Here is a 27,965-nt window from a genome sequence, read left to right on the forward strand (position 1 = left end):
GTAGTCACCTAAATAAAGATAAGTCACTACATTCTAGTCAACAGGTAAACGTCTTAACTAGGCACCTGACTGCCGGTGGCAGTTCCGTGCTAAGGTAGCATTTTTAAATTCGGATTTGTTCCCGGAAAGTGGCCATTTTCAGGCTGTGGTCGTCTTCCTTTTTTGAATACGTTTCGGGGGGAGTTGCTTCCAATGTGCGCATTGTAGAGGAGGGAATGCTGCGAAGAAACGCGTTCGGAAACACGTTTTTGGTGTAGGGGGAGTGAAATCGGGTGCGGAGAATCGCCCCCTTTATCTAATTGGCCCAACTCCGACCGAGCGTGGAAAGATATTGGAACGAACTGGCTTTTCTATTCGGAGTGGGGAGGCGAGAGAGTGGAGAGGGGGAGCGACACGCCAATCGCTCTTCTTTAATCAATTAGGCCCGACGAAGGGAAGTAGAGGGAGGTACGGGGTGGAGGAAGAGGTGGAACCTCGGACGGGTCGATGACGTTTCCGAGTGGAACGGCCACCGACGGTGGGGATATGCCCGTCTTCCATTGGAGGGCCGGAACCGCCAGGATTTTCCGCTCCCCGTGACATCACGTGGTATGGTGATTCAGAAAGTTCTTTCCTTCCGAATGCGTCACTCCCTATAGTATGCCGAATTTCTTTGTTTTCGCCTATTTACCCCGCGATAAGGGATTAAAATGTGGAGTTGTTGCCAAATTACACTCCGCCGTGTTCCTTAAAGACGAAGACAAAAGGCCGAATTCGATATCGTGTAGCAGCTGTGGAAGTTTTTCCCTACCTGTATTACCCGACGAACAAGTAGAACAATACTAATTTCCTACGGTAGCTGCCTTAACTGCGACTCTACCACTTAGCTCGAAAGCCATAAGGAAAGGCTCTACTCGCCAACGAGGAGTGAAGGGAACAATGGAACCCTGCACGACTCGAAGGAGGTGTAAATTAAATTCGTCTTTATACTCCCTTTTAGAAAACATTCCTTAATCTTTGCCTGGCGTGGAGACTAAGTCGTGTCTAGCCTTAAATTCACGAAAAGTTAACATATTTTTCTCGCGTTACAAGTAACCTAGACTCGAAAAAGCTAAAATTTCATATTTATTAAAGATTTTATAAAATTTTGTTCTTCGTAACGGGAAATTTAGGTGCTTCGCTAGTAACAAAAATTGAAATTATGCTCTTAAATTTCTACTCTAGGCCACGAACAAAGCTGAGAGGAGAAAATTTTTACGGTTTATTTCGTAAACGCTAAGCTAGAGAAATGTAGATTCTGTATAAAAGTAATTTCAAGCGTGCTCTGTGTATATCAGTATAAACTTAGTTTTGTTTCGGCCGTTAACTTATATAATACCGTACAAGTGCCCAATATAAGCCTAAAGTATAACACGTAGTTCTAGTTTAATTTCTAGATATTTTGGCCTAACGAACCTACCTTTTTAGGCCGAATTTATCTCGTAGAAGTACAATTTGAGCCTGTATTAGTCTATTATAAGCCAAAATTTTAGCTCATTTACACTATATTAAGAGTGAAGCGCGATTATAATTTAGAGTTTAGACGTGTTATACCAATTTTTCTCGCCTCTAAACGTGGGCTCGTCCTAGTTTATTTTAAGGAAACCGAGTGCCCAACTTACCTTTTTCCATGCCGAAATGAAGGATATAAAATAGTTTGGGTTGGGAACACGGCAGAAGCGCATTTAACGCATTAAGTTAACACATTAAAAATGCCATTTCTGGCATTTTATTGATGATACTCGGTCTGGTATGGACTTCTCATAAATATTCGCAACGTAGCAAAGTGGTGAGAATTTCTTTACGAGAAGAATTCGTGGCCAGAAAAACTCCATTTTCTTGACAGTAATTGCGGGCAGAAGGAAACAGGTTCCAGTATTAATTTAAGTTGATCGATGGTACGTGTCGAGATATTCGGTACCGTACCGGCTTAGAAAATATGCTATTACTGAAACAATGAAGCTGGCAAGTAATTTCTGTAGATAACATCGAAACTCGCCATACAACCCCTTGCTAAAGTGGGCATTACGCAGTACCGACATCAGTCACCCATGGTACTTTATAGGTACTTACTGTGTTGGTAAAGTGCTTAAATCGGGGGAAATTTGATAATAAATTGCAGAAAATCCACTACGCCATTAAACTTTTGTATGTTTGACACATTCTTCTTATTAGGAAATCTTGCAAATGAGGTAAAAAGTCCCGTAATTTTTTCCGCCCGATGCCGCCTTCGATCACCTACAACTTTACAAATATTCGTCAAATTTAATAAATTTATGAAAATTCAGACGAGTGACTTTAGAATTAAGAAACTTCCTTCCTTTTATTCGATAGACACACCAATAGAGGGGGAAAACCTTAAAAAAATGTCTACTCCCAAATATAAGGAAACGTTTCCCTGGAAATTCTGCCAAGCACCGTTACCAATCTTACAAATTGTCATTAAAAGTAATAAATTTATGGAAATTTCAAAGAAAATGACTTTACTTGTAGGGAGATTTTACTAATTTTATTTAGCACGGACCTGAAAATGGGAGAAAATACAAGTAGAAACCATTTACCTCCGACATTTCATTCTGGTCTCGGATATCTTAGAATTAAGGCAAGAAGGAAAAACGGCTATAAAATGACGAATTTAGAAGAAAGAATACAGTTTGTCTTATTTAAACCACAGCGTGCCTTTGTACGAAAGAGAAAACTAGACCAATGCCCTTTGTGGGCAGCAAATAAGGCCTTATATTTAATCTAACACAGGCCTAGAACTGGGAAAATTTTCCAAATAACTAGAAAGTAAGTACATACTTATTTAAAGTAACTAGGAATTTTCTTAGAAGGAAAAGAAGGGAGAAAAATCGCCATTTTCCGATTTCCAATGCCTGCATAATGAAAAAAGTGACGCGTATTGTGATATAAAGGTGGAATTTATGTAGGATAATCTATGTAGAGTAGCCTACTTCGACGTACTGTACATTTAAATGTACAGTACGTCGTAATTATGTATCGAAACTTATCTCGAATTCAATAATATCCGCAAAGAGAGAAGGCGATATTACCAAAACTTCATTTACAATGCCATTGAAGAAGTTTAGATAACATCGAGCTTAAGTTTTTTTGAAATTTTATACCGTTTCCGTTCTTTAAGGGCATTCGTGACGATTACTCACAAAATGGCGGCCGCTTTGATAGCCTATTTACATAATTTGGCAATTAAAAGTACACTTTCTAGTCAGAGCGAAGCTTTATTAATATTCGATTCCCAAAATTATAATTTTTAAATAACGTTTCGTCGGAAAATTTTATAGAATAGAATTTACATTAATTTTTGGGGGAATTAAATACTATACTTTGGCTATTTTTAAAAATAAATGCAAAAATATTCGGCTTCCTGTTGTGAGTAAGCCACGTGTTTCCATGTGTGAATTTATGTTGTAAATATCCGGGAATTGTGACGTTTTCGGTTAATTAATCGTAATTAGTTAATAGAAAAGATTTTATATGATAATTTTTAGAAAATTATAAGTATTAATTTATTTTCTAAACGATTTCGAGGGAGGATAATGCCTTATTTCGTCGGGTATTCGCCTAGATCGGCCATCGTTAAGATCCTCCGTACAGTACATAAAACTCGAACCTCAATTGTTTGAATTAAGTAAAAAAAAAATAAACCCGCGTGGCTACAAAGCCTTCTAAATTCCGATTCGAGCCTAGTTTCAACCGGTTATTGTTAGTCACGACTCTGTATAACCCGGGAGGCGTAATTAAAGGTAGTTGTAAAATGCGCGGGCGGTGGTACTAACTTCGGGCCCACCCTGTTATACAATCGTAGGCCTAACCTTCGGGAGTTATATACATACTACATAAGTGTAAAGCTGGCCAGAGTCTCGACATTGTGTCGCAGAGACGGTGGATTCATCCCGAACTTCGGGGATGAACATAGTTGTAGAGATCGTAATCGGGTCTACGGACGAATGGGATCAGAAAGAAGCTCTTTAACGAGTGATAAACACGAACTGTGATGAAGATCAACCCGTAGCTTTAGGCCAAGAGACACGACGCCATTACGAAACACTAAAGGACAGTCGTAACAATGTTTTCTCCCCCTCAGAAGTAGACTTTGTAGTACTATAGTTAGAGATATTCACTAATTAAAAGTAAGATAAGAGGTTTTAAGTTTAGTTTGACGAAAACGGGACTCGAATGGATGTCATGCGTGTTCGAACGGGAATAGGACACCTCGCTGATAACAGAACATTCGATACGTGGCAAGAAATTTGGAGGACAGTATTATGTTGCATAAGGAGACAGGAAACAAAATGGATGATAAAAGTGGAGTGAGGAAACCAAGCTCGTGTCACCAGTAGTACCATTGTACTACCGGCGATACCAGCTTGTTTATCACGACTTGTAGATCCCATTGTTCCACGCGTGTAGGCCACACACGCTAGGTAGACCGAGAATTTTATAAAAGCACAAAGGCATTTTTTGGCATTTGACAGTAGGAAAAGTTTGGCATCGATAAATTCCGTATGGCGCAGTATCGACGGCTTCAAATTTGCATATTAACAGAGCCATTTAGCCACTGGTTATCGCACGAAGACGATTGGAATTTTTGGAGTGAATAGAGGATTTCGCTTATTCTCTACGTCCCTGTGATAAAATATAAGGCAATTACACACTTTTGAAGCTCGGAACTTTCAGAAAATAATAAAACTTTTTCGATTTTTTTCTAAAAAAACAGCAGTTCCAAATGCCATATTGCGCTCACCATCTTACACGCAACCGTCATTAAAAATACCTTTTTTTCCCTCTCTCTAAAATTTTATAAAGTTGGAGAAGTTTGTCGGGTTTTAATGAAGTACGAACATGATTTAGTCGAAATTTAAAGCAGAATGTGCATTTATTTTCGTTATAACGAGCGCAGAAGTGCACTGTAGGACTTATCACGATAGGGCTTCGATAGTTTACAACTAAAGTATGTTGTAAGTAAAGTCGTAAATCCTTCCAAGTGAGCTTACCTAAACTAAAATTAGTATGTAGAATTTATGTTTATCTTCATCTTTTCGAAATTAAAGAGAAAAACCTGGTAATTCATCAATTTTTTGCCTTAATTTTCAAACTCTAAATACTTCGCTTAACCTGTTCTAGATCAGGTTTTTTCTTCTTTTTTTGCTAATTAGAGGTAAATTAGTTGATAAATTTAGATCCATTTTGTGAGAAGTTCATTATAACTTTTTTTATAGGTTGACCTGACAACTGTTCTGTGTTCTGATCTTGTTTTGGATTACCGAAAGAGGCGTTTAAGCTTCTGACGCTCCTTTTTTCGAACCAAAATCGAACTAACTGGAAATTAAACTTGACGTTGCTTGAAAATGTTATAAAAGTAAGGAAATTTAATTAGTTTTTCAGCTTTTCCAAAGTATTTTTTAATGTAAATTGGCAAAAATGACGGGAAAACACATTTAGACGTGTTTAAATCTGGACACAATACGTATAGGTGAAGCGTAAACACTCGTATACAAGTCACACATTAAGGTCTTATTTTACTAAGGCCTGGGCATACGTGTTCAATTTTTGAACACGCGAGCCTAATTTCTCGAATATAATGGCACGAACTGAGCGCTTTAAATAGCGAAGGATGGCGCAGGCCTACGAGATGAAGCATCGGGAGCATCGGCAGTATCAAACTGCCCAAAATAGGTCGAGATTTTCGGAATGGATGCTCGATTCTCACAGTGTCTCGAATATTTCCGAAAAATGGCATTCTCTGTTTCGGTGTCCGGGGTCGTAAGATTAGCCAGCCGTAAGATTTAGAAACGTTGTGTGACGACAGTTCCTCCCGACGGTGTATTGTCTGTAGAGATGGTCTCGTACCTATTAACGAACGACAAAACATGGATATGAAGTGCGGGGTAGGTAGGTCCGCCGCTATCCATTCAACACGGATAAGAGGGAGGAAGAATATACCACCCCTCCCGGGATCGAAATGAAACGACAGGGCTTTTCGGAGGATTCTTTCCCCGTCGGGGAGGTTATTATCCATAATGGCACCCCGGTGCGGGAGACCCGGGTCCTGTTTATGTTTGTAGATGAAAAGTACGGAGCCCGGGGCCGATCCGGACGACTTATTTGTGTTCGACGGAGCGTTAAATTCGGCTGTCATCTTCAGAAACGTTAGAAAACAAAGTCAGAAAGATGAGCTTGAGTCTGGTAGCTTCTGTCCCTGTCAGGATTACCCCCTCTCCGCTTGGCGAAGCACATTCATATATCCTAATTCGAGCGAAAACCCAACTCACCGAGTTGATCTGCCGCTCTACACACACGTACTCGCGCTACCTGGAAAACTTAACCCTGCCAAAGTGGTAAGAGCCATCCAACGTTTCCCATTCCGCCAGCAATTTCTAGCTGTTGGAGTTGCACCGTGATACAGGACGATCTACCGGTCGAGAAGCCGATCTTCACCGTCTTGTGATTCTGTACACATTTGTATGTTTGGTTCCAGTCGCTTGGCTGTGTTTTGGGTCTTCCAGCCCCGAAATTTGTGTAAAAATGTGCGCTAGTTGGATTGTAGAACAATCAAATTCGAACCGGTGTAAGGAACCTAAGCAGCTTCTCGTCACCTACACTGTCTTTATTTAGTATGGGATGTAGAATTTACCCCAATCTACGCGTTTATCAGCTATTTCCGCGTGTTCTTTCTCATCATTACGACCAAGGTGGACGGGTCAAAGGTATTGCCAGTCAATTTGACCCGTGTTAAATAAAAGAAATCCGAACCCGAACGGGTATCGATAAGAGACAATCGGGGCCGGAAACGGGCGAGACGGCCCGAGAAATAATATACCACGCGGGGGAGGCAGAAGAGCGTGGAATTTAGGATAGAGACGGCGCGGAAGTTTCCGATAAAATTAACAATCGAGTCGACAATGGCGGGAACAATATGAGCTACGCGCTCCTCTTGCTTCATAATAGATGGAAGACCCCTTCGGGCTAGGAGGGTAGTCCACTCCAATCGGCGCGGCTGACAGACACGTCTCGACATCTGGAACGCCGAGCTTGGGGGTTGAAACCCGCCCCGCCGCGTCACCCGGCAGCGTTATTAACGCCACCGCTATCGACGTCACGCCCTTTCGTTCCCGGCTCGTGTCTCATTGGCCCTCCGAAACGACGGCAGCGCGCCGATTGGTTTGCATCTCCTAACCGATTGGATCGTCATTCTCTTCCACTCGAACCGAGAATCGATCCCTTTTCGGGGGCCCCTTTAGACCTGGGCAGCGAATTGTCGTAAGGCCCGAAAGGGCCCTAAATAAATGAACTTGTGATTAAAATGGTATGAGAAACTACCAGTTTGACTCGAATAAACTCGAGTTTAATCCAGGATCGACGTTTCTTTGCTTTTACCGTTCCCAGCCGCCATTTTATCACCCGCAAGTTACGTTTCCGTACTTTATCGCATCGTGTACTGTACTTAATCAGTTATGGGGCCTCGATTATCGTTTATCGGTCTTTGGTATCGAGTCTAAAGAATAACAGGAATTACTCCAACCGAACGTCATTCCTGCCGTGCTTAGCGTAACGTACGGTGCCATAGAAATGGGACGTAATTGCACCCGAGTATTATTGTTACGGAAGCCGTCACTATAAATCAAGGCGATTCGAACTGTTGTTACGGATCGAAACGCGTAACGCGAGTGGAGTGGTATCGATCCGCGCAGAAGGGAGACGAGTGTCGTTGATTAGAAGGAAACGTTTCGAGTGGGGTGTACGAACGTAAATCACGTAAACGTCACGAGATTTAAAGAAATGTAGACTGTAAACAATGGGCTATCGACAACCGGATATCCGGAAAAATCGCCATTGCCAACGTCCAGAGCAATTTTCAAGTCGTAATGGCGTCGGACACCCCTCTCGTGGCGCAACGTAACGAGATTTACGTTCTTCCGGGAGGGAGGCCGCCGACAGAGTACACCTCGGGGGCGACGTCACAAAACAATTTCTTCTACGTAACGACCAGCGGAAGGTGGTGGCGCCGGAGCGTGAACTGATGTCTGTTATTAGGCGGACAACCCGTAATCACTGCCACTCGGACGCGGAACGAGCGTTGTCTTCCTTCCTCCCCGTCCCGATCTTCCGTGAAATGTTCCGTTTCCGCGGGCCTCGCTCTTCTAGAAGGAAGAATAGCGCTTCTATATAGAAAAATAGGTTCTGCACCCGAATAATCGGGGTCGAAGTCAGATGCGTGTTCGCACGACCCCGGTTCATTAGGAAGATGAGAAATCTGGTTCACGGATTAAAGAGGTTGAAGGGAGGACGAGATTAATCGTGTGTCTTAGACGCAGGGCGCGCGCAGATGGAAGAAGAACGTGCAATCTCGTCCCATTTACCCGCTACGTAATTGCAACTGGTGAGAACTCGGAGTCTGGCCCGAACTCGAAAAAGTCGGGCCCAAACCAATTTATCCGGGTGGGCGGTCGGGTAATGGCCAGCTCCGTTTTCTTCCCGTGGGACTTTTGTAATTGAAATGCAGCCATCCATCAACAATGGCGGAGACAAACGGACGGCAACACGAGCTCCCTCCCTTGCTCTTACTGACAACTTCATTTACTCTTCTCTTGTCTTTCGATTGTTTGCTACCCCGGAGTCACTTCCCGTTCGTCGTCTGTCGTGGGGCCCGGTTCCAACCCCCAGGCCCTCGGCTAAGTCGTGGTTCCGAGGGCCACCGACTGCTAAATTCAATTCCAACACACGCTAGCACTCCGCGCCAAAATACTGTAGGCTACTGCATATCGCTGTACTCGGCGCTAGGCAGTGCTACGCCCTAAACACCTAACGCTACGTTGTAGCGAGGAATCGGCCAGGCTTTTGTTCGAAAACGAACCGGATCACCCGCTCCCCCCTAACGACTGAGAGAAACAAAGCCTCTTCGTCTACTGGCGACATGCAAATTTGCATGGCTCTCGGAAGATCCTCCCCCACCGTCTGGTGTGGAATAAAAGACTCGTTGTGTTAGTTTCCAGGTTTCGATAAAAATCCGCTCTTAACAACATCCATCCTTCTGTTTTTATAGAATAGAAACAGTGTTAGAAACACAAAAAGTGGGGGACGAGTCTACAGATTTCCTGTTATCGTCATTAATTAATGAATGAGCAACACCCGAACCGTAATTCTTGATTTATAAACTATCAGAAATAAAGCAAAATCGAAATAGGCCCCAACCCACATCCTTCGCTATATCTTCCGATATTCTCTATCCGATTGGAGCATTTGGCAGGTTATAGGAGTTTGTTCGGATCCCATCCGAGACCAAACTGCTAATTTCTTTGGGATCTTCTTTTCTTTTGTGAAGTGTGGTGTTTAAAGTTAACACTTTCAGTCAGCCTCGGTGGCATTCTAACAGTTTTACACTCACACCTGTTCCTGTTTTTGGCAGAACCGAGTACCTTTTGGGGGTGTCAATTTCTCGACTTCCATCTTATTTCATCGGAAAAACCTCTAAACATCTCCATTCTTCGACCGAAGCGGCGCATGCCCGGTAACTCAAAGGATGCGGGTGGAAGAGTGGCGGAAAAGGCGATATTTCGACGATCGGGACCCTTCGAATTTGAAAAATCCCTCTTCCTCTCGAAAAGTAGAAGGGAGAAGAATGCGACAGAAACGTTGGGAATCTGTCTCCGGGACAGGTCCGGAGAGAACGACGTTAAACCGAACAACGACGGCAGTCGATAGTGACGCACTCCTCTCAGGTGAGCCTCTTCCATTTGTTCCATTATCCGTTCGGTGGGGTTCGTTTATCCGGGCACGTAACAAGAATCTACGTTCTTAGTACGAACCTGTCGTTAGTGGGGGTGGAAACACTCGACATCACCTATCACTGACCAGACTGGTAGCCTTTCCACCAGCACATCCGATTTCTAGATGGGATTCAAAACGCTAGACTCTGTTCGGAATTCGATTCGAACATTCGCGGGACCTTAAATTTGTTCCCGAAACCCGAATAAGTGTAGCCTTCCAACGGTTTGAAAGCTCGAGACTCCCCATTTCAAGATACATATAAAGGGACAGACACCCTCGGGGATATTCTACAATATGTGTTGTACTTCGAAATAGAACACACTGTGTCCGAGTGGGAGAACACGGTCCCTCGGTTCGAACCCGCACCAGGGACACACTGGCGAATATTTCCGAGGTTAACGCCAACCTGACACCGGGCGGGAGACATTCTAGAAGGGACTAGAATGATGTCGTCGGGTTGGAAACAGGAGGTAGTATCTTTCGCTTCGATTTGCGAGGGGGGAGATCGATAACTTTTCTGCAGATGGACGAAAAGAAGGTTTATTGGTCGTTATCTTCCGATAACACCTGTTGCTTTTCCTAAAGACTCTAGCAAAAACGATTATACATTAATAGCGTTTATCTGTCGCCACCCATCTTTCTGGGTCGACTAGACACGACATTTATTCTATCCAGATGGCTTCTTGCGTCTTTTCGCGGCAGCCCCCTCGCCGCTTTTCTAAAAAAACCAAAAGTTTGTGGGTTCCGGATACGGCCCCGGATCTAATTTAACGACACAAACTTGGCTCCTTCCCACCACGCGCACTTTTCTTCGGCTCGTCCTACTTTCTACCTTTCCGGTGACGATTCCCGATAACGCGCGGGGGTTGGGAACGACGGTAACTAAGTTGTAGGCGAAGGTGATCCCGTTATAGTTTCCCAGAAGATGCGGGGGTGGCAGAGACCGGCTTCCGTTTCGGTCGGCTATCGACTGGAGGTTGGGGTTTTGCGTAGCACCGACCCCCCGTGGCGCGCGCTATCATCGTCTTCGTTCCATCCCAGCCGAGTCGACGGACGGAAGAGGGAAAATTCTTTTTTTCGTGTCGTCCGGAGACGTAAATCTGCGGGTGTCTGGCGCAACCTCCGTCCGCCGGCGTTACCCCCGTCGATTTACGACCTCCGGCAGACGTTACGAGTCCGGAAACCCGATACCCGGTCCGGAATGGGAAGCGCAGGACCGAAAACTCGGTGGCGTTATCTCCGCTTCCCTTTCGGAAAGCGCGTGGCGCACCCGCGCGCTTTCGGAAACAACATGGCGGCAGCCCGAAGATCCGGTCCGAGAAAATTTTTATAGCCGATTTTTCCCCGCGGCAGAGAATAACGCAGCAAAATTTTCTCTTGGGTTTCCTTACCCTAGAATAAAGGAACTTATCGACGCCGCTATCTTCTCTTTCGTATAAAACGTCGCTTTCGGGGAATTTTATGCTGGTGTCATCCTTTCCTTTCATCACGACTTTCGCTAATCGAGGACTACGTGGTTTTACTCGTCTGCAAATTTCGCCACTGTCCAAGTTACGTCAGTCGCACACTCACGGATGTCTAGAAGTGGTAACAGAGAGAGAGACTAGTGTCTTTCGGTAGGTGCGTGTGAAGAGTAGAGACGTAGGCTTAGATTAAAACAAAAGAAACACAGAGGTTCGAAGCGCACCTTACAGTCAAACTCCTCTACCTGTTTATAACTAGAAGCTTCTCGGTCTAGCAGCGTGTTGTAGGGAGGATTTTTGAAAGTTCCCGTCTTCTCGACTCAAACTGCTGTAGTAGAGGCCAATGATAAAGTTTTTCGGCCCCCACTGGCGCTATTAACTGCCGACCGGCGCGCGACTCAACCTTTTCTTCGAGGTTATCGGTCGGGGTGATCTGGAGAGAAGAGTAAACTGCATTTAAAAGTCGTTAGGCCAAACGGAAAGATATCGTTTGTGTTCGAATTTTGCAATTTTTGTGTTTCTGCCCGTACAAAAGACAAAACCGGGCTGCGTGGCCAGACTCTCGAGGTGCTGCCGGATCTATTTTTAATTTGCCAAACCATTAATTATAATTATTAAAATGAGGTCTGGATGCGAGTCCAGAACGTTTGTTTCCCTATCCTGTTTATTTATCAGTCATTAGTCGAGCGCGTGGAAGGCGCCTGGCTCGCGGTAATCTGTCACGTGTAGACTAAACTGCTGTCATCGAAGTATACAAAACTCGACCTCGGCTCTCTTTAATGGCGCTTCGGTCCCGGGTACGAGCCGTAGAACTGGGAAAACTAGATACAAAGTATACTACGACTCCCTACCCCCTTGCTTCCAGCACGTTCTTCGTGCCCGACGTCTGGTGGGCCTACCGTCGGGAAGGACCTAGTTCCAACCGTTTCCTATTGTTTGGGACCTGGTTCTTCTATCCGAGGTAGGACGACGGGGTGAGAACATTCTTTCCGATCGTTCTGGAATTTCTTGTATCGGTGTAGAAAGCGGAAAAGGGTGGTTCGAAGCAATAAAAGCGCACTAAACTACCTGTCCCGTATCACGCTAGCCTACAATAGTCTCGATACTTTGGGTAGTTCTGGAAGATACGGAGCCAAAGAATAGTGAGAAAGTATCGTAACAGGGTGTAGAAAAGGGACGATTGGTTCGTAGACCACAAAACCAAACATTTCACCTCTCGACCGATGAGGAGGGTGATAAAAACTTTCTTATCTACCTGGTAGCACCCGATTTCGCCTCGGCGTCGTGCGTCGATCGTCTTACCCCGCGGACATACTTAAAATCTTCCGAGTAAACGTAGTTTGACCGTTTCTAAACACTGCCAAGACGTCTCCCCCTTTCCACCACCTAACTGCGACTTCTCGAGACCCGGGCAATTGTGGAAGTCCGAAAGCCCCGCGCTACTCGGTGTAAGGTAAGGGTTCGATTCCGACGGGATGGGGTTAAAGGCCAGGTATCAATTGGCGATCGTCGGAATGCCGGGGCAGAGGAGAAGTGCCCGGCACGGGCGATAAGGAGTTAGTCGAACGGAGGAGGCCCACCGATGATAGAAACCAGCCGCTCCGATAGATAAATTGTTTATTTTGCGCGACGCCCAATTAACAGGCGACCAAATGACGACAGAGCGGTTGTTGCTACTTAAAGAGTTGAGTGGAACGAAGGGCACGCCAGAAATTTCGTATCTTACGCCAGGCGTACTTCTTTTATTCGGCGTACAACGGATAGACACACGGGGTAGGCGCCGATCTTCCATAAATTTGGCTGTGCGAGGCGCGAATTTTATCACCCTTCTTCCCGGGCGACGGGGGTGATTAAGGTGAAGACCACACGCGTTTTGCATCCGCGAGCTCTTTTTTTCATCATTACAACCGGGCCAAGGATCCTCGGGAGTTTAAGTCCCGCGTAGGTGCCGCGGTAGAAGGCACATTTAAAATATTCATCGCGGGCTAATTAATATTAATTACACGTAACCAATTAGGTTGGCAGAGGTGACGCGCCTTTTGTTTCGGAGAGGAGGAAAAAAACAAAAATCCCTCCTTCGTCGATAGATGGCAGCACGGCCGCAATGGGAGAGAGTTTCTTGTATTGTCAGATCTCGGGTTAATTTAAATTCGAAACTTGCCGGAATGTATTTCGGCGACGGAAGCCCGGTCATTGTCCGAGTTCGCAGTTTATTTTCTACTAATTGCGTAGTAAAACGATAAAAAAAACCGAGAAAAGGCGGTGTTCGAAGTCTGGCTTCTTCCGACCGAAGAAAGAGCTGCGAAATTTCGCCATCTTAGAGCGGTTTTCGCCTCTTGGCGTATAAATACGCAAAGAAATTCGACGAATGTCCTTTCTCGGCAGGAAACCGCTCCCATTTCTCTTCTCGATGCGAATCTGAGCGATACGCATCTAGATACATGGGCAATTTAAGTAATTAAATTCGAAGCACGACCGTATCCAGGCAAATGGCGGTTTGCTCCAACTGCCACTCCACTTACAACAACGGAGATTAAAGCGTAAGAAACTCGTGATTTGATTTTTATAAACATTTATTACTCCCGATGACTAACGGCCACTTCCTTCCTGGCCGTCTCGGCCGTTACGCCACTTTTAATTTAGAAAAATAGTTAAAGATGCGGCTGTTTGTCACCACCGTACCGCACTTTTACCTACGTTACGCTTAGCGGGGAATCGACACAACGTCGCGGATTACCAGGCCTAAAAGTAACATTATAGGAAAGAAGGCTAAAAGATTTGTTTTCTCACTCCGTTCGGAATGCATCGCTTGTTAGTCGACCTTGTCTGCATCCGTTAACACATTAGGATATCTCATCGTTAGACCAGTTAACGAGTGTTTATTAATGTGTTCCAGTGCCGACCCGGAACCGACGGGCCGTTTAGCTCTCTTCTGTTCAGCCGTCTTTTCTCGTCGGCTTATCTAACAACCTAAACCCCTTTCGAGTCGACAAACCTCCTCTTCTTCCCGTTCCTCCGATTCTCTAGTAGGAGTTTCGAACTTTGCCGTTTACCTCGCCCTCCTTTTCCAAAATAGTTTTGGACGGCGAGATTTGGTGTTGGGGATAAGAATTCGATTAACCGGGACGAAAGAGAGAAGGACGAGACACGGCAAATTGTCGAGACGGATTCTCGTCGGATAATTAGGGTAGAAAATTTGGTTCTGTAGAAGCGCGTTAACGACGAGGAGCGGAGATTCCGAGAACGGGAGAGGAAGAGACAGAGAGGGAGCTCTCTGTCCTCCCTGCATCTGTTAAGTAACATGTCCTGACGATTAGGGGGTAAGATATGCTGCACGAGACACCGTTTTACTTTGATAAATCGGGATAAGTCCGGAGCAGATGGCGATAGATGTCTATCGACGCTCGGAGGGATGGGAAAGAAGCGCGTCAGGATTTTTTCGAGTCTGCGCGTCCTCCGGCGCGCGGCCGGACAGGCGGAAGGTCGCGCCGCCAAGTTAGCGGTGACCATTTCAGATAAATTACGACGCCACCCGAAACAAATCGGAACAAAAATAGTTTGCTTCGGCACCAGATGTGCCACATTCCCACTAATGACTGGGAGGAGTCGGAGGTCGCGCTCCACTTTCGGTTACTACCGACGGACGGCTGGCCGGGCGCGGATGCGCGTCCGTCTCTCTTTGTCGGCTCTACCCGGGGTCGCGGCCCACCTGGATCGCGTTTGTCGCCCCAAAGACACGCATTCCGCCAGACCCAGACCCAATTATAACCCGACGGGGCCGGCCAGACCGAGTTCCCAATACTTAACAAAGCGTTTCTCCGCGCGTCGCCGCGTCGCGCGGCGCTTCTCATCGATCGCTCCGTTGGCGGGGGAAGACGAAATAGCCACTCCGACGGACCAGCGCCGTTCCGGGTGGAAACGAGCTTTCCGGTTTCCGGCAGTCGAATGCCGGAATTCTTCTTCATATCAGACAGAAGGAACCAAACTGGCTGGTCTCTTTCGAAACCTGAAGTCAGCATCTTTAAAAATCCACGCAGTTTCTACCTCTAGTCCGTGAAATCAAACAGCCTATTATCTCACGCGGCACGATTTGGACTAGCGAATGACGAAATTAACTACGTAGAGATCGTCACACAAGAAAACACTACGCCAACACCGCTGCAGTAGACCGGATAACCGAGACTGCCTTTGCCGGAGTAAACTAAGTGATCCGGGGAGCCCGTTTCGTATACATTTTACCAAAATGTATGGAAACAAAGTTCTCTTTAGCCCCATTCAAGTATTATAAGCGAACAAAGTCTAGGCTAGACACAATAGACACCAAAATGACTGCGATTGCGTAATTGGGCCGCCCAACATCATTAACCACTTCACAAACTTGAGAAGCAAACCGGTAAGGAAGGGGCTTTGTATTAACTTTTGGAATTACATTAGGAACATTTTTTTTAAAAAGGAAGAAGTCTCGTTTTGGGTTCACCCGTCCTTTGTCCCACGTCTGCAAATTGCATTTATTCTCCCCCCGCTAAGAATTTCCTGTGTTTGTTGAGCATTTTTGCTTCGTAGCAACCTTTAATTGCGTGTATCAAATGAAAATTTAATAGTGATGCCCCGTGTTTTCCCTACAAAATCATTGGCTCGGACCATACGTAACTTTAATATTTTTTTTCATGACGTCCGCTAAAATTATTCTTATTATTACTATTGTTAAATTAATATAATGGTAACGATAAACTCGGTATCTATATACCTTTCTACTGTTTCTATACTGTTAAAGGCCTTAAAGAGGCCTCTAAAGCGTCTCAAATTAACTTTTAGTAGGCCAATTTGAGGCCTTTTAGGCATTCTAATGCTCTAGAAATTGTTCGGAAACGTTGAAATGTATTTCTTACTTTTTAATTCTGTATAGTCCTCGCTAAGTTGGGAAAGGAATCAAAATCTACTATTGTAACAATACTATTGTAACAATAGTAGATTTTGATTCCTTTTTAAAAATGGAGTGTCAGAAATTTTACACATAAAAATATCAATTTTCTTTATTTTCGAGATGTTAAGGATGTCTTGTTGTAGAGTGTGGCTAATTAACTTATCCCGTAACATATTGTACCTGTCGTACAGCAGCGGCGCACCGTAACATCCACTCCACATCAGGTGTGTAGATAGGAACAAAGGCCTACGGTGTTCCAACTCGAAAAGTATTTATTTAGTTATCGAACGAAAGTAAATCCCACCCTCCCTTTCTCGTTCAAATAGTAAATTTGGCCCTTTATCGTCGAAATTATAGTTCGTACATCTTCGTCGGATCTCGTTCGTTGAGCATAGGGTTGCGCGTGAAAATACAACGACACACGATTCACCCCGTACTTCGTGACTCGGCGTGATCTTTAATTATATTAATGTAGTTATAGAAGATGCGCTCGTCTTCTCTTATGCGTTCCCATGGAGCCAGTGTTATGGGTCTTAGGAACAGTCGAGTCATTGGCGATGGCGAGCGAAGAGAATGATGACAAATTGCCGCAGCTGCTAAGCGAAGAGACTTCATCTCTCCCGTGACCGAGGGAGACTTTGGGCCCATTTTTGGATTTTCGCGGGATTGACAAAGAAGTGGCCCTACAGAAAGCAAATTCGGGCCTATTCCATCTTTGGTTTCCCTCTCTGTCGATGCGAAGAGGGCCTTCGATCGGAAGAGACAATCGATAGCAGGACAGGGTCCACTCCGCTTTTTGTGTAGAGATATCGACTTTGCCACGAACAATAAAAAGGGGAGTGAAGAAAGAAGTCTTTTGATCCACGCAATCTTCGTGGATCCCGAATACACGAGTCGAAAGATGGGCACGATAAATCAGAACTTCATTCATATATATAACTTATAGGTTAAGCATCTTGCAGAATGATGCGGATAATCGAAGAATATGGACCGAATACACGATTTTGAAGTATTATACCCGTAACGAGGCACGGATAACCGAAAACACGGCATATATTTTCTCTTTTCTGAATTTTCGCTTCGTTCCTTTAGCTATAAATCCGATATTCGGTTATCCGTGAATATTTATACACATTAAACACTAAAGCCGTCGATTTTATTAATAATTCTACGTAGACTGTAACTCGGGTCATTCTGTCTCGATTCGGAACGGAACGAAGCAGCGTGACAAACGGTTTACGTTCGAAAATACACGGAAATATTCTGTAAGAAACAAAAAGTAACGCCATTTTATCTTTATAGGCCGTGTTTGGGCTGAAGGCGAGGAAGCTGATCGGCAAAGTCGGTGTCGTTGTGGATTGTGCAGAGCGACAGTTATGTCTGTAGCTACTTTACGGAAAAGTCGAGAATTTCATCAATTAAATTCCATGTAAATCGAATTAAGAAACAAATAAAACGATGAATATTTTAATGAAAATGTTGTGTATCCTAAACCGTGCCTCACCTTCTACAATTACCGATTGGCTGTATTTACTTACTTAAAAATCTACTCACGAAGGTCCTCGACGTGTTTTCTATTAAACTGATTCTAATTTTACGATCCTCTTATTAGTCTCTACTAACTTCTGCCTACCGATTAATCGGTACCTAAAGCCAGCGACGGAGAAAGGAGCGTGACTATAAAACCCTTAAAATTCGATTATAAATCAAAAATTATGGACCAAACCCCTTCAAAATTCGGATTTTATAGTAAAAAATTTGAGATTCTCCCTTGGTAACGATGATTTGCAAAGGATCTTACTAAAATCATACTCCAGAAAACGTATTCAAATTGGTCGATCGTAGTCAGAGAGTCGGCATTATGCCAATCGATTATAGTTTATCGGTTTATATAGGCCTGTATATTGATAAAAAGTATACAAATTTAGAAAATCGACTTCTTATAATCGAAGAAACCGAGTTTACCGAAGTTTTCTTTCATTATTAAACACAATAAATCGTAGAAAAGTAGTAATAAAAACTCACACCCGCTTACAAACTGCGGAAATCCATCTCTTCAATTAACGGATGGCGCCCTGTTTGTATTTTCAAGTTTGTCTTTTACAGATTTTCATTATCGTTTCGAGTGTTTCGAGTGTTAAAAGAAGCTTCGGTGCGTGTGGAACGGGAGGACCCGGCACTAGGAACACGGGTTGTGGAATAGAAAGAGGGGTTGTCGCACAACACGATACGTAGATTTCACGTAACTGTAGCAATTATCTGAATGATTCTTTATATTTCTACAGATTGTGCAAGAAGTAAACTCGCCTTCAAAGTTAATTTTTTGCAGTTGTCGCGTGAACGAACTGTGTATAGCGCGCAGTTTCGTTAGAAGTGGATACTCCGCTCTTCTGGTAATTGAATAAAAAGTGATAAAGAAATTTAATTGGACTTAATATATTAATTAAAAAAGAACAAATGGCTTTTTGTGTCTAGAAATAGAAGTGTAAAATTCATTCGAACGGGCAAAAACTTGGAAGAACCTTCTTAATGAAGTGGCTGGAAACACTTGAAAAATCTTTGAAATCGGAAAAAATGTTATTGTTTTGATTAATTGTAAATACCGCGCGTAACAAAGTTTGGTTTTGTTACGCGGTTATCTTCTTCCCTCACATTCGCTAGCGTTCGTGTTTACTTCGACCACGTGTTATAAAAAGTCGATGTAATTCGTTTAACCGGGAAAAATCGATGGTAACCGGAGCAAAAAATGTTATTTATTTATTTATGCACCTATTGGCGCAAACACGCAGAAGAGGATTTATATACAAGAACGTGGCTGTCTACACGATTTAGCACGTAGACTAGGTTTAGCTCTACGCCAGGACTAGCGCACTCGCTGGAGTCTCGCCAGAAAAATGGACGACGTACACACATCCAGTCGTATGTCGCGCGTGTGACGAAGTACGTACACGAGATTAGTACACCGGAAGCGGGAGAATAGCGTAACTACGACGTAATATCGTGGAAAAGGTCATTCTTTGTCAGACGACGACAATTTTATTACGAAGAGGAATAAAAGGGAGCCCGAAATATTGGGATGGATAACGAGCGGTTAACGACGACTGGAGCGAAACCAGTGACGATTTTTTGAACGAGTCGCTCACATTTACATTAATCGTGACGCGACACTCGGTTCTACTCCATTGACTCTTACATATCGTCGCGTACAAAAAATAATTCTGCCATTTTTTCCCGGCTTCTAGGAAGCTACATCGACCTTCGGCTTTTCCTTCCCTTCCGCTTTATAAATCGTCCCTTCTGTTCGAGGATCCTGTATCCCGCTTCCGGAAAAAAATCGTCTTTCTCGCGCGCTAAATGGGTTCTCTGTGGGTTCCGAGGCCGCGATTGAACCCTACGAACAATACTCTACGCCGTTGGGGATGCTCGAAGATGGGCACGCGATGAACAGAAAATTCTTCGGGACGCGTCTGTACGCTTTCGCCCGTCGAAGTGCGTTGTGGCAGAGGAAGACTCGACTCGTTCCGCCCGGACGAGCGTCTGCTTGTTGTACGTCGACAGACGGGTTCGAAGATCCGGACGACAATTAATTACGGGCAGACGTAATTACCGGCGCGTGTCGGGTAACGAAGTCGACAAAAAATTCTTCGAAAAAACGACGGAAGTGAAGATGAAAGCGCGCCGCGGCCACATTACACTAGCGAGCGACGCCGCAGCCGCCATTAATTACGCTCGTTTTACGCCGAAGCCGCGGCCATGTGGCATTCTGGCTTAGGGCTCGGATGACCGACGATCGACCTCCGCCCCCCCGTGACCCCGAGCTCCGTCTCTACATTCGCACCGTTTACGTAACGCCGACGGTATTAGGTAAGCGGCGCGCGGCGCGACGTGGTGGAGGAATGACGATGCAAACCGGCCGATGGGATTTAACCGTTTCGTCAAGAGTTAATTTCTCGCTGTTAACCGAGACGATTAAGCTATCGGGGTTAATTCGTTGGCCCGATTAATCCGAAGGATCAGTTTCTTTATTTGTCTTACTGTTCTGCCCCCGAGACGTTCTTTAAATAACAAAAAAAAACACCTCTCCTTAGGCGAATAACCTCTTTAACTGGAAGATCTGACCCGCGACCTTCCGGCATTTATAAGATAAATACAGCAAATTTACCAATCGTCGATATGTTTGTGCCGAGAGTGTCGGTGTTAACACCGGGCAGATTGATTCGTGTGTTAGGAGGGGGTGATAATTGTGTAATTTCTAATTTTATCGGCGAGTTAAACTTTGAAATGATAACACGACGGTAGTGTTGGATAGCTTTTATTTTTCCATCAGAAAAACGATACAAAATGTCGGCTGGGCACATCACTTCTTAACTGGATGAAATTGACAATAAGAGGAGACGAGACGTTCCATTATTTGAGAAAGCATCGAGTGCTCCCGTACTAAGTAACGCTGGAACGAGAAACTCGAGTTCCACGTGGAATAAAATAATAAAACACTCGAGAAAATCAAAAAATACGGCATGTGCTCCTCCATTGATTTCTTCGGAGTGCAAACGTAAACGTTTGTCGAGGAACCTCCTGCAAGTCGCATAATCTATATTTATATACAATTGTATATAAGTTGTAGTATTTCTCTTGTAAAAACTAACAAAAGACATTATAAACAGTTGCTCTTTCTCCTTCGACGGCCGGTTGAAAAATGGGCTTACACAAAACGAGCTGCTTAACGACAAAGAAATAAGAGCAAAGAGAAAAAGAAACGAGGCAACGTCAACGAAAATAACACGGGAAAACGTTGTTTTCGAATTGTTTCACTGTAAATTTTAGTCGCGTGACTGGTATAAAGTCGTCCGTCCCGTCGATCTTCCTTTATATTATTTTAAACTATATATTTTTTTCCTTTGTCTCGCACCCGTAAGGACTAGAAATTTATTATACGTCGGGCTACTTAAGAAGAACGCCCCAGGCATTTCTTGTGTATAGGATGCACACCAGCGGTTGGGAAATATCGCATCGAACATCTCGCCTTCAGTTTTGAAGGGAACGTCTCATTTTCCACGATTACACGTCACGAGAGGTTTACGTGGAAGCTAAGCGTAACTCGTTTGCGCCAGTCACCCCCTCGAAATAGTACGAATATCGTCGACTGGGTGTAAGAAACGGTCAAACCCAGTTTAACCACGTGGTGTTACGTTCTTCTATTAATAATAATTGTAAATTTACTAAATTAAAATGTCAGAAGCCAGTAAAGAAACCCCGTATCTACTCGGAAAGAGGGTCGTTACAGGGCTTATCGTGGCCTGATCGACGTCAGATAACTTTTTTTTTTCAAATAGGGGTTATCTGTTCCACTTTAAAATCAACACGAAGTGATCTTAGGAAGCGCGATGGAGAAAAATTCGATCTTTCGACTCATTCTTTGAATTATTTATTATTATTTCGTTATAGAAAGAGGTGAGACCAGCGGCAAGCGGGGAGGTGCAGAATTCAAAAACGGTTGCCATCTCCACCCCCGGGCGAAATGGGGCAAACGTGAATAAAAACGAGATTAATGTCGTAGATGAACCAGAAAACAACAGAAAGTAACACGAGAAAAAGTTTGTGTTGCGGAAGGCGTATTAATCTAAAGTCAAGAAGACAAATGAAAGTAGAAATTTTAAAATACAGAGGCAGGAGGACGTCAAAGTACCAAAACCGTCGCACGAAATTACCTTTGTAAATATTTTACACCTTCAAAAGCTACGTTGTCTAGTGAAACTTGGGGTGTACCGAGAACGGTACTTCAAAATACTCCCGAATCGAGAAACATTTCGTATTTTTGGCCGGGGGTGTGAGAATTGTTTTCCCACACCCATATTCTTAAAAAGAATTAGTGGTGGCCGCGGGCGCGTAGGGTAAGGAGTCGTCGGGCAATTCCGAGGAGCCGTAAGAACCCGGACGGTGGGACGATTTTTCAAATCCGCGATTAAAAAGGAGGGTGTAGGGCAATTTCGCGTACGTCGATTCTGAACGGCAGTTTTGTACGGAAGAAACGAGAAAACGGCTTCAACCGGATCGATGCAACCAGGAGCGCCAGTCATTTCGACGTTACCGCCGCTTACTTCGACTACAATACCATCTTTACCGCGTTAGAGACATCGTGAGTCGAGGGTTGCCGCGACGTCACAAATTTACTCCCCGGTATTCCGTACGCCGACTTTTTATCGGGGTGTTAACGGTGACACCACCGGTATTTACCATCCCAGGCAAAATTTCCCCCCTTTTCGTACTATTAAACCTAACGCGTTGCTCGGGAGAGAAAGGTCGGAAATTGGTACCGCCGGCACGTACGTCACCGGTCGTTCGAGTTACACGCCAACGTTGCCCCCCAACACCGGTAGTCGCAGGTAAGATCGGAGTGGAAATTAAATTAAACCATCGACACCCGGTCTGGTGGACGTCTCGATTAGCCGGAGATTGGCATTCGGCGTCGGTTCCCGGATGCGGAAACCCCCGTTCCTTCCCCGCCTGGAAATCCGCGAAATGTGCCATCTCCGCCTCCGGATTCGTTCAACTTTGGCCGATATTCGCCAGGAATTCCAGTGACGTCATCGACGTTCTCGATTAGTCGACGCTTTTTTGGCCCACTCCCGCGCAACGAATTTCGGCCGGGTCCTAATTGCGCCGGTCGTTAGGGAAGTTTAGATCGTGGCCCGGAGGTGGGCGAGAAGAGAAGAGCAAAAAATACCCCCACGGGTCTGCCGTAAACGCTTTTCGTCCTTCCTAATTACGGGTCGTACCACACTTTCCGACGTTTGTCTAAAGATATCGGGTAACGCGACGGCTGCGAATGAACCTGGTCCATTGTTTGGCGGCAAATGTCCGACCTACCTGTTTGCCCCGGGCGACGATAGCTCTGGGGTCAAACCGTTCTCAAATATCCTAAGTACGCTCGTGTTAGTTTTACCAAACTCGTCCGGGAGGACCGCGGAGTCGTATATCATGTCGGATTATAAAACGGTTAGGAGCGCTGGGCCAAATAAATAAATAAATTCCCTTTTCGGGTTAAATATTATCGCCATCGCCCGGTGGCCATCTTGTCTCGGCGCGCGCGACTAAAATATCCGTTTCCCCGGCGCGCCGGATGGTAATCGACACCGTCGTCGCGCCTTAAACTAAACAATGGTCTGAACGGATCCGAATTAGGATGGGGACGGAAACTCCGATTGCCAAAAGCCATTGGCCCTGCGTAAATTTTCGCGGCGTGACGCAACGGGCCCGAAACAAAAGCCACTTGTTGGGAGACAGCTAAAAATATCGCGCGCGAGCGCGGCGTGGAAATCCAGCACCTTGGCGCGTCGTGGCCTCCGCTTCTTCCCGACTCCCGCGCTTACGCCGGTAGTGCGCGGACGCGTCCGAATTTGCCACATCCGGGTTCCGGTAGCCGGGAACAATAGAGTGCACTTTCGTGTCTGAAGCGTGCACGTCGCTCCTCCCTCCTCCACACCAAACCCACGCGGGGAGCGGAGACTCGAGTCCACTTGCCCGGCCGATTAATGGCCTTTCTTCCGTTTCCGCAGGTATCGAACCGCGTTTTTCGGAGTTTAGAGCGTGCGCAATTGGCGATGGAGTGGAGACTAATGGAGTCGAGAGGCACAAAGAGATTCGGTGTCTATCTTATCGGGCATCGGCCAATCCGTGTTGGGCCGGAAAGTGTGAAACTTCAGTCGGTTGCCAGCTTGTTTTTTGCCTCTCCCTCCGAGGGAAACGTTTCCGCGCGGGAAGATAAGCTGGCTCACCTAATGTTACATTCTTGAAAGCGCGAGACAACCACCAACCGGAAAGGTTGACATATTTAGACGGTTCGCCCGGGGCCAGCGGAGTGTCTTTCGGAGGAAAACAAACAATGTGTGTCTTTCAAGTTGTTAGATCGAGCGCTAGGCGACACTCTGTCCCGGCTTCTCCCCAACTCACCGACGCATCCCGGACGGGAGATGGCAAACCCGATAAGTTCCAATTAAGTCTGCAACGGTAATAATATTGGAGGGGTGAGACGACGCCGGGACGCGGCGCTGCCAGCCAGCGAGAATCGCCGGTTTGTTCGCCTCCGATTGAGCGTAATGGCCGACGAAAACCTATCCGGGGGCGCGAATAATTACTCGGCATTTCCTTCCGACTCCGTTCTGCGCCTCCTTTGTGTCGGACTCCACCTCGTTAACATTCCGGCGCTGCCTCGCGCCGCGCCGCGCGGCGTTGGCGTCGCGTCGCGGCCACGGCCTCCCCGGGGGTGTGGAAGGAGAGAAGGAGGAGGCCGGTAACGAGCGCGACGTTGCGCTTTCTGTTGACACGGTAGCCATTAAGCCCTACCTAGCGGCGAGAGACGTCTTATCGCTGACCAAAGACAAAAGTCGACCCGCGCGGGCACTACTTTTGCACATCATTAGTTTGCGCCCCGCCAGTGCCAAGCCGAGTGTGTGTGTGACAGACTGGCTGGGGCACGTTCGGGGATGGAAACGGTCGACGGTCTAACGACGCTCATCAGCCCACTATTTGCCCGTTGGTGTCGCCCGGGTTGCCGAAGCGGAGGGGAGAAAAATGGCGCTAGTTTGCCGCTCTCGCCGTGCTTGATGGTGCCAATTCTCTCGGTTGTTCCCACTAAATTGAAGAGCTCTTCCGTAGGACACGAATCGTCACGTGTCCCCCGTAAGTAGCCGCCCGTAATTGCGAACTATAAGTTTTGCCGCGCGGATAACGAGCAGTTTTTGTCCTACCCCCTTCTTCCGTCGGGATCGATTCCGAAAGTTCTGACGCCGTCTGGTGGAAAAACTACCGGACGGGGGTTTTTCGACTGGGCCGTCACCGATGGCTGGAGCCGGAGGGAGCGCGCCCTTTTGTGCGCCGCGGAACAAACAACCCGAAATGACACACGACGACACAATGCAAATACGGGCCGACCCGCGCCTGCCGGCGGAGGATTGCCAGTGCTTTGCACAACGATGCGTGCGACAGACAAAGGAGGGAACCGGCTCCGATCGTCACTCATCTCGCGCCGGTGCGGGATCCTGCGACCTCTTTCTTAAGCTCAATCGAGGGGTTCTTCATGAACTGCGAGTTCAATCGACCAATTAAATATTCTGCCATTAGTGAAGCGCAACGAGACCAGCGCCCGCCCGCCCGCCCGCCAGTTTATTTTATTATTACACGGTGTTTTTTCCGTCGTCAGACCCGAGATGTTTTTCTGACAACTGCCGAGCTCCTCGTCCGGAGGAGGCAAACCGGTTGCCTAGAGACGTCTGTTCGGCGTGCTCGTCAGCAGTATCCTAGGCGACCGTCCACGCCGTGCAATCACGTCGACAACCCAGATTTATCCGACTATCGATTGCGCGTCGCAATCTCCACTTTTGATCCTCTCACCGGTGGGGTGGACGCCCCTCCCGGGCAGGGCCGTCTCGGGGAGGGAGGCGGATACGGGCCGTCTTCCGCTCCATCTGGCCGGGAAGGTGTCGAGACTAAAGACTTATCTGTCGCGGGCGAAGGAGAGGGGAGGTGGCAGAGTTTACCCGTTGCCCCGACGACCACGGCGGAGCGCGATGGCGCTCGACGGCCCGAACATATTTGGTTCCTCTTCCGCTTTCTCCGGGATGAGTCGGCGGTGCTCCACAAGCCATCCGGGCTCGCAATTACCAATGGCCGACTCTCCCTCCCGTTGCCATGGCGACGGTAACCGCCGTTTTCTACAGTTAGCGTCGGCTCGGCTCTTTTGAAGTTCGACCCGAACCGGAGCCAGGCCGAACTTTTATCTAATGCGAAAAATTCCGAGACGACTCTCCCCAGGCGAAACGTCACTCGGTGGCAAAGCCGCGCGCATTCCTGCACCGCCGCGATACCATCTCTTCCATTGTCTCTTCGCATTAATATATAGCCGGATTAGTCGTCGCGCGCGACCGCTGGCTCGGGGCGCGACGCGGCGGGCCCGGGGCGTGTCGGGCGTCGTCGCCCGTCCCGGGACGGAACGGACTGGCGTGATTGATGAGATAATAATTTTCTGGCGACGACGCCCTCCGTTGCGAGCGGGATGCCCCGGCGCAGGGGCGGGACCGCGTCCGACGCGTTTCTTTTCTCCGGTCCTCCACGTCGGTCGTCATGGCGACGGCACCGGTCCAGGGTTTACAACGCGCCTCGTTACGCGGGATAACGATCCCGCCATTGATCGCACGGCCCACGGCGCGACGCGGCGCGCCGGCCGGGAGAGCGACAGCGACGACGACAGACAGACAAACAGCGGAGACGTTTGGTGTTGTATGAACGAGAGCTTTAATGTCAGGGTTCCCCTGACCCATACAACATATACAAGCACTACTATGATACACACAAAATGTCAATAAATATGACAAACCTATACAGTCGAACGCACCGGCGGCAGTCACTCGGGGTAGGAGGACCGGGTTGCGACTCCGGGGTCCTCCGCACAGTGGAAAGGTCCTTATATTGCTACGTATAATCGCGTAAACGGAGGGGAGGACTTGGGAGGTGAAGGGAGGAGGCGCCGACCGCTGGCCTCCTCCCGAGCGACTTTTATCACAACGACTCGGACTTCGACGGGCATCCGAACACTCCCAAATCTCTAGGTCCTACGAAGACGACGAGTAGAGACGAAACGAGCGTCACGAAAGGTCTACACACAAGGAATGATCGGAGAGAATCCGGCCTCTTCTATACAGGTCGGCCGCGGCCGGGGGCCACCCGACCGGGCTGCGAACGTAGGAACTGAGGGGGTGGTCCGGGGCTTACTTGTCCGTTAGCCTGGTCAGAGACTCGGCGGCCAACTGTTCCTGTCTTCGCTCCAACCCGTTCAGCATGTTCTCGATGTTGCGCAGTTCGTTGCTGGCGGGGGCCCCCACCGAGGCGTCGGAGCTGCCACTGTCCGAGTGGGGCGACCCCGAGTACTTCAACAGAGGGGATCCGTGGTTGTGCACGTTCTGCGTGCCGTCGAAGGGCACCGGCGACTGGACCTTGGCCGTGGAGGTGGTGGCGGGGGGCGCCCCCGGCGACACCACCGTGGTCAGAGGAAGGGAGTACGGAGAGAACCGGTGCTGCTTTAACCGGTTGTTGACCACGTTGTCGGTTCCGGCCAGGCCGGGAGGCAGCCCGTGAGCCAACATGGGGTGACTAGCGAAGGCCAGTTGGGCGTTCAGCAGGAAACTCGGTCCCATCGGAAGGTTGGAAGAGTTCGGGGGGCTGCCGGCCGACTGCGTGAAGTGGGGGGTGGTGAAGGCACCGGCGGGACCCGCCGAGGTGAACAGCGACAGGGGAAGAGGCTGAGAGACGTTGGGCGACGACGAGGTGCCCGGAAGGAACAGCTGAGACAGGTGAAGGCCCGGATGTCCCATCCCTCCCGGATACAGCGCCGGGGGATAGAGATAAGGCAAGAGATGAGGATGGGGAAGGGTGGGGCCCACGCCCACGTTGGGTTGGCACCTGAGTTTCGCACCGGTGGCGTCCTGTCGACCGTCCGTCTTGACGTCGTGTCCGGGCTCCGAGCCCGAAATCCGCTCCTGGTCCTCCGCCGCGGCCGGCTTGTCGCCCCCCTCGCAGCTCTTGTCGTACTTGGACACGGCGTCACTCTGTCCCTCTCTCCTGGAAGGGCCGTCCTCGTCTTCCTCGTCTGCAACGAAACCTGCGAATTAGTTCTCTACTCGACCTCCGACCTCCGCGCTGGCGTCGGGCGAAAGGTCTCCGAGACCTTTGGCCCACCTTAGCCCGGTCCGGACACCGTCTACCCGGCCCTACACTAT

General features: G+C 47.3%; 1 protein-coding gene and 1 long non-coding RNA gene across 5 annotated transcripts in view; one reads left to right on the forward strand and one right to left on the reverse strand.

Moving 5' to 3' along the window:
• The window catches only part of LOC136968942 (uncharacterized), a 35,810-nt gene extending 18,139 nt beyond the window's left edge, over nt 1-17,671 (forward strand). For 2 of the 4 annotated variants that reach the window (XR_010879730.1, XR_010879729.1), the window contains 3 exons: nt 5,259-5,398; nt 9,446-9,758; nt 17,497-17,671. This is a non-coding gene — a long non-coding RNA (uncharacterized lncRNA). Of the gene's footprint in view, nt 1-732; nt 945-5,258; nt 5,399-9,445; nt 9,759-13,851; nt 14,019-17,496 lie in introns of those variants that run through there. The other 2 variants (XR_010879731.1, XR_010879732.1) reach the window with 2 other exon arrangements.
• Nucleotides 17,672-20,490: 2,819 nt separating this feature from the next.
• LOC136968941 (T-box transcription factor TBX3-like) overlaps nt 20,491-27,965 on the reverse strand; it is a 32,347-nt gene continuing 24,872 nt past the window's right edge. The window contains 1 exon segment of the mRNA XM_067263012.1: nt 20,491-27,826. Coding sequence (XP_067119113.1) covers nt 26,958-27,826 — 869 coding nt within the window. The 3' untranslated portion in view covers nt 20,491-26,957.

Source organism: Centruroides vittatus, unplaced genomic scaffold (assembly GCF_030686945.1).
Source record: "Centruroides vittatus isolate TY-2023 unplaced genomic scaffold, ASM3068694v2 contig_166, whole genome shotgun sequence".
Classification (NCBI taxonomy): Eukaryota; Metazoa; Arthropoda; class Arachnida; order Scorpiones; family Buthidae; genus Centruroides; species Centruroides vittatus.